This window comes from Nanorana parkeri, unplaced genomic scaffold, assembly GCF_000935625.1.
Source record: "Nanorana parkeri isolate BGI_ZX_2015 unplaced genomic scaffold, ASM93562v1 scaffold129, whole genome shotgun sequence".
Taxonomy (NCBI): Eukaryota; Metazoa; Chordata; class Amphibia; order Anura; family Dicroglossidae; genus Nanorana; species Nanorana parkeri.
In genome coordinates, this window is record NW_017306397.1 from 2,107,841 (window position 1) to 2,119,861 (window position 12,021).

Consider the following 12,021-nt stretch of genomic DNA (forward strand, 5'->3'; position numbering starts at 1 on the left):
AATCCCAAACATACAGCCAATATCCTTAAGAACTATCTTCAGCGTAAAGAAGGAGTGCTGGAAGTGATGGTTTGGCCCCCACAGAGCCCTGATCTCAACATCATCGAGTCTATCTGGGATTACATGAAGAGACAGGAGGTTTGGAGGCAGCCTACATCCACAGAAGATCTGTGGTTAGTTCTCCAAGATGCTCGCAACACGCTAGCTGCTGAGTTCCTTTAAAAACTGTGTGCAAGTCTACCTAGAAGAATTGATACTGTTTTAAAGGCAAAGGGTGGTCACACCAAATATTGATTCAATTTGGAATTCTCTTCTGTTCATTTACTTTCCATTTTGTTAATTGATAAAAATAAACTATTAACACTTTTATTTCTGAAAACATTCTTACTTTACAAAGGATTTTTCATACCTGCCTTTGCACAGTACTGGATGGCGAACATGTGCCACTGACTGCCAGTTGCACTCTAATTGATGTCCCAAAAGTATCTCCACCAAGGTCCACCAGCCTAACATACCATATTACTACTAGTCCAGGAGGCATTTTTACCACTGTCTCTAAGCCCAGTTCTTCCCTGCCAATGGTACATAAAGGAATAATTTGAACTGCTCCACCTCTGTATTGATATGAGGCTAGGAAGAGCCTGTGCACTGCACCTGCGACACACTAATCGCATGTACAATGCTCTGCAGGCTTCAGTGCAAACAAATAGCAATTGTACATTGAAGATGAGATCAGTGTTTCTGCATTTACTAACTTTTGCAAACATAGTAGTATTAGATAGATAGATAGATAGATAGATAGATAGATAGATAGATAGATAGATAGATAGATAAGACTGTAAGTATAGTATGCATTAACCATTTAGCAAATCAACTGCAAGTAAGACAACTATTTGTATTTGCAGGAAATTTACCTGAATTGTTTATTATTATTCTATTATTTTCCCTTTAAAAAATACATGTTAATATCAACACTTGGGCACTAATTAACTAATATGGCTAAGTTGCAGTTCTTGATACTTAAAATTTCCATTTTCAAGCAGAAAGCAAATAATACCAAATGTAATTCTACACTAAGGCAGATGTTTTAAAATGCATTATTCATAGACTGTGATGATGAATGAAGACATCTTTTTCTACTTACATTATCATTGTACTCTTTCATGTGAGTGAGACACAAGTTGTTGCTGCTCCTGTGATCGCTCATTCGTAAGACTGTTGAGTCTTACTTTAGATCACATGAAGATGAGCAGATTAAAAGGGTTGTCATATTGGGATTAGCAGGCAGAAACCAGCTTCCAGGTTGAGGTACTGAAGTAATGTACTGGATTACCACTACACTGTGTGAGTTTACTTATGTAGCTGTTCCATTATTGTTAGGAGAACACTAAAAATCCATTATACTGTGATATTACTCTTTCGAGATTTCCTCTCCATCCTTTTGTGCATAACAGGAAGTAAACTGATATCATACCAATAGGTAAGATACTACTATTACTACTATCACTACTACTACCACTAATAATAATAATAATTAATGTTTTTATTTTTTATGTCAAAACTAAATGTTACTAAAAAAGTAGCGTGATTCTGTAAAAAAAAATCACTTGCAATCAATCACATGGATTGGAACACAGTGCCTTTTTATTGGTAAATGTTTTTTTTTATGCAATCACATGACCAATAGCAGGCAGGTAGCCATGTTTTGTTCTTACCTTTAAATAGGCATCTTCGTTTGTTGCACATGGTTACATACAGCTGCTTGCCTTTCTGTGACTTTGTGTGCTCCTTGAGTATGTCCTGGTGGACATCCTTGCCTTTTTAAAACCAATTGGTCACATGGACAGCAATAGCAAAAACATTTACATAATGGCTCATGCTTACAATTTTTTAGTACACTGTACTGCAATTGTGTTATTTTTGTAATTGGTTGATCAAAAATCCCATGTGTAGCACTGACTTTATGCTGATGAAAACCATAATATTGCACAAAATGGCAGGGGTGGCTGTAAATTATTATTTTACAGAATTTTGTCATTGATGTATACATTTTTTATAAGGTATCACTGAGATTTGATCTGGTGCATCTCAGTCTGCATAGCAGATTTTGGTTGGTATTTAGGATTCTCCTGCCAATTCCTTCCCGTTAAACCATTTTGCTGAACTAATCGTTCTAATGGTTTTAATACCTCACAAAGCATGTCATATTAAAGAGTCACAGTGAGGCAAAGTACCAAAATCCAAGTTAATCTTTGAACAGTAAATACAAGACAGACTAACTATTTAACTTTGCTTTTAATAGGATTGTTTTTTTTTACCAACTCAAAGCTGTGGAGTGTTTAAGGACAAGTGTCTATGGGCATATCCTTAACAGGTACATTTATACTGTACAGTCTTTTACACCCATGCAGATGGAATAAATGCATATTAATAGTTGTGCTATCACACTTACTTATGTGCATAAACACCTTGATGTGCATTAGAATACATCAACAAAATTATTTTGCTCTAGAAACAATCAGGGCCCATTCACACTTAAAGTGGAACTCCATTTTTTTCTTTTCTAAGAACCCTGTGTTAAAGAAAAAAATTGTGTCATCTTCATGTACCCTTTTCACGCTCCAGTGCTGTCTCTGGACATCTTGTTCAGTCCTGGAGGGTCTTATTCAGGTCTCAAGTGCCTAGAGTTCTGCTTTAAATATTCAACTGTGATGCATTACTAAGCACACATTAATGTGTGTTACAACATAAGGCAGCCCATTTAGTATAATTGGTCTACCAACACACTACAATGGATCAAAAAATGTGCATGGCTCTTTTGTTGGCAAAAGAGTGCACCACAATGCTCATACAACACTATTGTGTGTTGAGCTCCACTGTATAATACATAGGGGAAGTATTTACAATGAATGGCACTGCAACACACACAGAGTGTTTTCGCAATGCTTTTCCATGCATGGCGAAAACACGCATTAGCACATGCATTTAAGTGTGAGTGGCCACAATACACTAGTGTGAATGTGCCCTCAATATAGTAACCTTGCATACTGAAGTTTTTCCAGATGCAAATGCTGTAAAAATGTACAAATTGAAGATACCTGATACTAACACTGATGCATTATGATCCATTTCTACAAATCTGAAAATGTGCACTACTGAAACGTATGGTGTTGCTTGCAGTATTTTATACAAATACACTATGCTGTGGTACATTGATGTGAACAGCCTTCATTCAGATTTGTGGTTTTTCTACATGTCTTGGGTTTTTCTGCAGTAAATGCAGATTGAAATGGCCTGTATTTTTAAGAGGTCCACTAAATGAGAATTCCACATCCCTAATGTCATCATGGTATTTTATTATGCTTCCTTATCTTATAGTTGCTGTCCTTTAAATATAATTTACAGATAAACCTTGTTACTAGGTGAGCAAACCAAAGTGAGTAGCACTCTGGGATGTTTCCCACATAATTCCTGGGATGTGATTTGAACATTTGTTTTACCTGGGTAGTGTATGGGAAATATAATTGCATTTAGAAGTGTTTTAGATTAACAGAAATAAAATATGTATGAATTCTGTTGGGTTGATAAAAATTAATTTAGAAAAAACCCTTTTCTGGCACTGCTGACTAAAGTGTCACCCTTGTCAGCCTTATTTATTGTAAGATAAGCAATGTTTTTGGTTTGTTTTTCCTTCAGAGCACACACTGTGGCTGATTTACTAAAGGGGTGAAGCCTGTTCAATTGGTTTTACAAGAGCTTTATCGAAAATTGACAAGTTAACACAAACAGTCACACTGCAATGGTGTAACATGAACAGATTAAAAGATATGCAGAAAACCAAGAATAATTTTCTGCTGTTGCCTTACAAATGAAAGGAAACTTTTGATTACTTGCTATTTACATACACAAGCTTCACCTCTTTTTGTTATGTCCTATAATCCTAAATTACAATAACCTTTAGCTTCCATCTAACAAAAATAAAGGTTTGAATTCACACATGCAGAAGTAAATTCTCTATTTCGGGTTAGAAAGTGAAAGTTTGTATCTGACAGGTTGGTATGCTCAAGACCAACTATTTTCCCTAATTTCATCAATTGTCAGTATCCCAAGTAAAAACATCAACCAACAATGACAGCATCAATATATGTTCTATATGCCTTGAGTAATTAAAACAGGTATGTAAACTTGCACTATAAAGCACACAGTACTTTATTCTTTCTCAGTCTGTAACTTGAGCGATACTCTGACTAAACCTTTGAAACCCATTGCAGGAATTTTTCCTGGCAACCAAGACCTAATAGGACGTTCCAATTCAAAGTCCACCTGCTTCACATTTCCTGGGTAGAGCCTTGTACACAGCTCCACTGCTTCCTCTGTCATTGTAGGCATAACTATTCAGAGCAGAGGAGCTGGTTTGGCTACATTATCTCACCTTTTCATAGCAGTACTTCACTGTGAGCAGGAATGCAGCATGGTTTGCGCAAGAGCATTCGGTTTATGATCACAAACTTATCTTTCACTCAGAAACATGAAAATTGGGCATGAAGTTGCCGGAACCCTCTAATAACAGTAGCCTAAAAGAGTTGTGAAAATAATTCAACTGCCACTGCAACATCTTGGACTACAGAGCTCCCCAAAGTAGAGGGAAACATGGACAATAAAGGTATGTTAACATATGCACAGTCTGTTCAGATTACAAGGGTATTGTGACTGTAATCTTGATAATGTTGAGAATGGATTTAGGGAGTGGTAGTGACATTTCGTTTCTGAATTGAACTGAGGCTTCCGTAATAAGCAGTAGAGATGCAGAAATATAAAGTAAAACATTTGAAAATGTGTCTTGTTAGCAATTGTATTGTGTTTCTCATTTTGTCTTCAGGTCTTGTTTTCTTTTGCTGTTTAATTACATGGTTTTATTATTAATAGGAAAGTAGGGGTGGAGGAAATACAAGGACGTAGTTTGCTCAGTTAACCATTTGGACTACATGTATTTGGATGTTAAGAAGTGACACTTGACAGGAGTTCAGCTTCTGCCAAGCTCCCCACGAGTGTTGAGTCTGAAAGATGTACTGAACTGAGCAAGGTGTGCATCGGGCATTGCATTATTCTGCACTGATCTGTATGTTGAATGCAATGTACAGGCTACACTAAGCCACACATCTAAATGGTTACCTCCATTTGCCCCCACCCCTCCACTTCCAGGAAGGATGATAGCAGGGTGGGCTATGTGGAAGCTGAAGCAACATGAACATTGAGTACTTATTCTCATCCACTGCCTTTGTGAATGTAACCTCAGGCTGTACTCAGAACAGCACCAGCATAATTGTCATACCAGTGGTGCATCAATAATGGTGGTAGAGGTAACAGCTGCTCTACAGACCATAGCTTCTGTTGGGGACCACGTCTGACACTGATTCAAGAATGTGTGTTTCTTTCACCCTTAAAGGAGAACTATGGGGTTAAGTCTTTTCCCCATAGTTCTCCTTAGGGTTACGGGAGGACACAAACTAGCGTCCTCCCGTCACCCTAGGCTCAGTATACTGCGAGCTGTAGCTCGCGTTATACTGAGACGCCGCAGCTGAAGCGGATCCCGACAATTGTGCCGGGATCCGCCCAGCTGCGTGACTGACAGCTGGCTCTGCCTATCTAAAGGCAGAGCCAGCTGTACCTGCCCCCTCCCCCGTCCGTTCCGCCAGTCAGCGCTGGCGGAGCGGGGAGGGGGGAATCCAGCCCCTCCCCTGTCACGGCAGAGAGCCGTGACAGGATCGAGAGGGGAGCGAACGCCGGTATGTGTTCGCTCACCTCCCGATCTACTGAGCTGACCTGTGACAGTCTCATTGTCACAGGTCAACTAGAACTATGAGGTGACTGAAAAGCACTCACCTCACTCACACTCACCATTATGTGTTTTTGTCAACTAGGAGACACATTTTCATGCACACAACTTTCAACATTGTTTTAGGTATTTGTGTGCAAAGTAGATGTTATTAGTAATTAAGCAAAGACTTTACTACACTGAATAATATGGAGTTTATAAGTCAGAGTATACACTGCTGGAATAAAAAAAAAAAAGAGCTTAAAGAGATCTCCCAAAGCTGTCCAATGTTCCTAACAAGCTTCCTGCCTTTGGAACCCCTCTAAATAAAATGATCAAAACTTATTCCACGGGTGCAGGGACAGAGTTACTGGGATTCTTCCTAGCCCAGAACCTGAATAGTTAATGGACTTTATTTCCTAAATAAATAACTGCAATACTCTAATTTAAAGGGCTATTTAATTATCTCTGCTCCGAAGTCCTCTGCTGCCCTTTATCATTGTTGTGCAGATGAGAAAAGCAAAAGGTGATGCCATACAGTATTATAAAATGTAAAATTTGAGCATGCAAAGTAACTATACTCTCATTTACAACTATCCAGGATCAGAGAAGAAGAAAGAGGGAGAAGGGTCAAAAAAGTCTCCATTTGATCTGATCTTCAGCCAGATACAAAGGAAAAAGTCGGACAAAGGAAAAAGCAGTATATTCCAGGTGAAGAGTTTCTTCAAAGGCTTTGATAAGGATGCGGCAAAGATGGAGAATGAAAAGAATGAAGAGGAACTTAACCAGAAGTCTATATCTGAAAATCAAAAGTCAGACAGTGTGGTTGATGGTGCTAAAGATGGTGAGAACCTGTCAGTAACATGATTTTTATATGATTATAACACAATAGGAAACCCCCAACAAGGTGTAAGGTTTCAATAATGTATTCAAATATGTTACAGTGCACTCTAAAATGAGAGGAAATCATCTTTAAAAAGTGTGGTCTTTCTTTTTACAGTGAGACTATTCATTTAGATTCCATTGTATGTGGGAAGATTGTGTTTGCTACAAATTGTGTGAAATGTTTGTTATGTTCAAGAGAAAAGGGCAGACTTAAAAATTATATGTATATCAGGTGACCCAACACTTTATACGCTATGTGGCAGTGTGTGGCAATGCCACGGTGTAATCTCAATTTCTGAGTCCATATTTTGAAAGTGTGCAGCGCCTGCTGATGGCACAAGTGTGCGCAGCCTTTAAAATAAAGGTGTTGGGAAGGGTTCAGGGCTCCACCTGGGAGACAGGAAAACTCTACCCAGGAGTCAGAGTGGAGTCCAGTGCAGCAGGGAGCCGCGGGTTGCAAAAAAAGTGTGCAGGATAGCACAAGAATGAGACGGTCTGGAGGAACAGACAGTGGCTTGAGGTCTGAGGCCGGAGCAGCGGTGCTGCAAATGCAAAGCCAGGAGGCTGGATGTGCATGTGTTTCCAGGAGATGGTAAAGAACCCCTACGAGGGTAATTGCATTGTTTTTGTGAACTTTCATTTAATAAAGTTGGGTAAGGGGGCCCTTAAATGAGTTATTGTTTGAAGCTAATTTTCACAATTGGTGGAGAAAGCATTGGGCTAAGTGAGGTGAGCTAAGGCCTGCAGGACAAGGGGAAAAGTCTTTAAAGAGACAATGCTCTAAGAAAATTTTTATCTGGACTGTGAAACAGTGTGCAAAGTTCCAGTTGATTGTACAAATAGATTGTCTGCTAGGATGGGGCAGTCAAAGAAAAAGGACTATTATGATAAAATGGTCGAAAGAGTTTGGTGGCTGGAGGGTTGGTTAACACCTGTGGAAGCTGTACAGGTGCAAGGAGAAGTTGTGCCAGATAATGAGTCTGTTGTGGATGGTGCAAGAGACATTTGGCAGTGTTGACCCCAGCTACTACAGAGGAGAAGCCCACTCAGACTGCCAGGAGAGAGCGAGGGGCTTAACAGAGGTCTAGCAGGTGTGCAGTTGTTGGTAGCAATGCCAGTGAACGCAAGGTTGCTGACCACATGCCATGGAGATCACCTGCAGAGAAATTGTGCCGAGCAAAGATGCCTGGAGAGAAGATCCAGCACAGTCGAGAGAGAAAGCGAGTGTCCACAGGGAGATTTCCATCTCCCAGAGAAAATAGAGAAAGAGGGAGAGTGTCATCTCCTGTAGCAACCGGAGAGAAAGTGTTGTCAGGAGAAAGATTCCTGTGTGAAAGAGAGTTCCAGCAAGGAGCCATTGGGAAAGCGTAATTTCCCATAGCAACCAGAGAGAGGAACTACAGCAAAATCGGAGTGAGCTACGGCATGCTTGGGAAGAGATGGAGAGAAATCTTCAAGGTGAAGATGTGCCTGCACCATGCACAGTGTGTGATCAGTGGGGGCATTTGATGGTGACATGCCCTGAGCTGTGGGGTCCACTACAGCCTACACCGTGTTTTGGATGTGGCCAACTGGGCCATAAGTCGGTAACTTACCTCTTAGGTTAAATGATTGCTTTCCTTCCCCTTTGCTCAGCAATGCCTGGTCTGGGGACTGGGTTTAGCCGCAGCATGTCACACTTCCTGGTGAAGTAGTTTCTACCTTTTTACGCACTTCCTTTCAGCCCATGCAGAGTGGAGTTGTCACGATACCGTGCACTGGTGTCCCCACACCGCATGCATGTATCTATTCAGGAGGACCAAATGTGTGACCACACCAGACAGTGCTTAGAAACTTATAGTTTATTAAACACAAAAACACAAGCAACCCCACCAACACCCACAATTAACATAAAGTCACCAAACTAGAAGCGAACAGCAAAATCATACACAGACGACAACAGGGCAAGCATACCTGGGGAGCAGGGCAACAAGAGGGGAGCCACAGATCAATAGTCAGGGTTCAAGGAGGCTACAGGATACTGGAAACAGGATACAGGTTAAGGCAACAGGTCACAGGAACCAAGATACAGGTTAAGGAAACAGGTCACAGGAGCCCTGGAAGTGCAGGACCTGGTTCCAGAGTCAGAATGCCACCTGGAGGCGCTCAGGTCCCCGACAGCCACTGGCTGCCTGGAGACACCTGCATGTGAGCACTGGAAATGCAGGGTCTGCTCCAGCGCTAACTGGAGGTGTTCTGGTCCCTGACAGGAGTATGCTGAGGTGCAGAGCAGATGCTTAACTGACAGTGCACTCCACTCTGCATGGCCCGTGGGGAGGGCATAAAAAGACTGAAGCGGCATCACTAGGACTAGGACTAGTGACATGCTGTGGCTTAGCCCAGCCACTGACCTGTGCATTGCTATAGGGAAGAAACACAGTCAAGTGACCTAAAAAGAGAAGATAAAACCAAGGTATTTATATAATTATTTTTTAAAAGTGTGCTCTTTAAATTGCTGGTGGTGAGCCCTATCCATTTAAGGTATGATAAATATCTGGGTTTATAACACTTAAAATGTTTATCACTCTGTCCCTGAGTCTGTCTGATTTCAGTCTGACTGAACAAGGACTGTAAAAACTATAGGCACCTTAAGATGACATTGAGATGAAGTAGATACCCTTGAATTACTGTTTTAATCGAATATTTGGCGAAATCTCCTGCATTTAAATTTATGGATAATTTCTATACATATACATTTGTTCTACATTGTTCTACAGAAGAGGATTCAGACACCTCTGGATGGTGGAAAGTGACACATTTTATGGAAAAATTTGGGAAGAAAGCAGATATCCACTACATGGACCTGAATAACTGTGAACTGACAGCTGTTGACATAAAAAAGCTTGGTACGTAGAACAATGCACAATTCAGCAGTTACACTGTACACAAGGCAGTAAAAACAGAGGAAGAGTTTTGCGACTCAAGTGCAAAAATATGTATCCTTTAAAGAGTAACTCCAGACAAAACTATTTTCTTGTTTTGGGGGCGAGAGGAAGCATTAAAATATATGACCTGCTTTAATTATTGATCAAAAGAAACAAAGCGCTAAAGGTAGCCGTATGAGCAAAAAAAATTAGCTATAATTGATTCTGGCAAGGTCAGTAGGAAGCTAATATAAAAGTATAAAACAGAACTAGCTTCATAAATAAGTATAGATAAAACCAGTCTAACCAAAATACAGAAATCAATTAGAACCACTAAAATGCTTTAATTATTGCCTGTGTCACCGCTTTGGATAGTCACAGAAAGTGAAGTAACTTGTTAAATGTTACAGTTGTCACCAATATAGAACACATATTTCCTGCTGGGTTTCCATCCGAAGAAGTAAGGGGAAATCTTCCAAGTGGGTGCAGAGCAAGAAGAAAAAACAACTGATAGATTATAACCCTTCCACACTCCAGGCTAGTAAAAAAGATTTGTTCCATTTTAAGTTAAGCTAACCTAATCACAGTATGCAGTATATAGAGACATGTCCCCTCTGACATATTTGATTATAAAATGTTTAATTCTAGTGATGATACCATAAAGCTGCCTGACAAACCCGACTGTGAACCTGGACAATCGTGTCACAAACAATTGCCAATAACCGTACAGTATGTGCAACGCATTTAAAGGGATTGAACCAGAAATGTTCTGAAGTATTCTAGTAAATTTGAATAAAGTTGTGGACTGTGTTCTAAAGCAAGAAACATTCTTTAATGTTGGTTTGTAGTTCCCTCACTCATTGAAAACACCTTTTGTTTGTTCTTTATCTCACGAAGTCCAGAAGAATATGAGATACTATAATGTGAACAGCAAAGAAGTTGTGTAAAGATCAAACTCTGCTGTTTGTTTGCTTATCCAAAGCAATCTAAGCACATCCATTGTAAAAGTAATTGACATGTTTGCGTGTCTTCCCCAGGTTCACTGATGCCATTTCTCCTAGACATTGAAGAGATTAATCTTTCTTGGAATGATTTGATTGGTGGGTCTTTAAAATATATGACTCCACACTTTAATCATGTAAGCAGACTAAGGATACTCAACTTAAGCAACTGTGGTCTCACAGGTGACGATAGTGCTGTTTTAGGTAAGTATTTCTTTTAGCAAAATTTTGTAGTTTAGTATATATCAGTGGTATATATGTATATAACAAGGTTATATAAATATCCAATTAGAGCACATGTTTCTGAGAGGGATAACTTCTGGATCCTGAGTAGCATAGTTAAGAACAACCAATATGTGCTGGTGGTCCTTGGCGGTCTTCAGCAGTGGCCTGGCCACATCCAAAGCAGACCCTCTCACAAATAGACCTCAATTATCGGCACAGGAACCAACAGATCAAACAAAATTGGCTGGGGTGCATAATTTGACAATCAGGGCAATATTAACAATATTTCTTAATTGCGTTGTAAAAACCAGGCCAAAAATGACCACCCAACAAATGAAAAACCATCCCTGTGTGTGACTGGGGAACCACCAGCTGCTACACAACTTGCTCCCATTCCTTCTTTACAAAGTAGAGTAAGTTATGGTATAACTGGGGTTATAATGACAATCAGCATGGGTTCAGTTAATGACAATCAGCATGGGTTCAGGAAAGACCGTTCCTGCCTAACTAACTTGCTAACTTTTTATGAGGGGGAGCGTATGGGGCTTTCCATGCATTTGACAAATTGTGATCCTGCAGCTGCCTAACACGTGTGTAAACGTCTCTGATTTTATCAGTGAAACAGGTCAACAATTTTAATGTCAAATGACTGAAAGTTCTCACTTTGTGTCAGATAATTTACCCAAAATAAATATTCTAAGCAAAAGTGTTACTGTGATGGAAGTGCTGGACAAAAGATGGGGCAAGATGGAAAGTAGTAGTTACAAATGATCATCTAACTTAACCCAAGTGAGAACTGAGAAGAGAGTGTGAACACTATTTATGAACAGCAATACAATGATATATTACATTCAGTGATGAGTTTAGCGTGCACTCTTTCAACAAGAAACACACTACGCACTGCAGAAAAATAAAAAGGTTCCAACTCAGCTCCTATTTCAGGTCTCTTAAAGCCATATTTAACATTTTCTGTCCCAAAAGCTGATTTATGACCAAAATTTCGGAATTTACAGGTATAATAAAATAGGATTAATTGCCTTTGGTTACTTCTAGAGCCTTTATATTTTCCAGCAGCTTTATATAATATGTGCATCTACTGTGTTCAATTATAAAACCCTTTACTTTCACTAGTCAATGTTATAAATAAATAGTAGCTTGCGACATATGTTTTTATTGGCAGTAATATCTTGTA

The 12,021-nt window shown here is 39.7% G+C and overlaps 1 protein-coding gene across 1 annotated transcript in view; it reads left to right on the plus strand.

Moving 5' to 3' along the window:
• Nucleotides 1-4,361: 4,361 nt before the first annotated feature.
• Nucleotides 4,362-12,021, plus strand: part of LRRC31 (leucine rich repeat containing 31) — a 17,312-nt gene continuing 9,652 nt past the window's right edge. The window contains exons 1-4 of the mRNA XM_018553786.1: nt 4,362-4,663; nt 6,417-6,659; nt 9,457-9,585; nt 10,641-10,808. Coding sequence (XP_018409288.1) covers nt 4,651-4,663; nt 6,417-6,659; nt 9,457-9,585; nt 10,641-10,808 — 553 coding nt within the window. The 5' untranslated portion in view covers nt 4,362-4,650. The remainder of the gene's footprint in view (nt 4,664-6,416; nt 6,660-9,456; nt 9,586-10,640; nt 10,809-12,021) is intronic.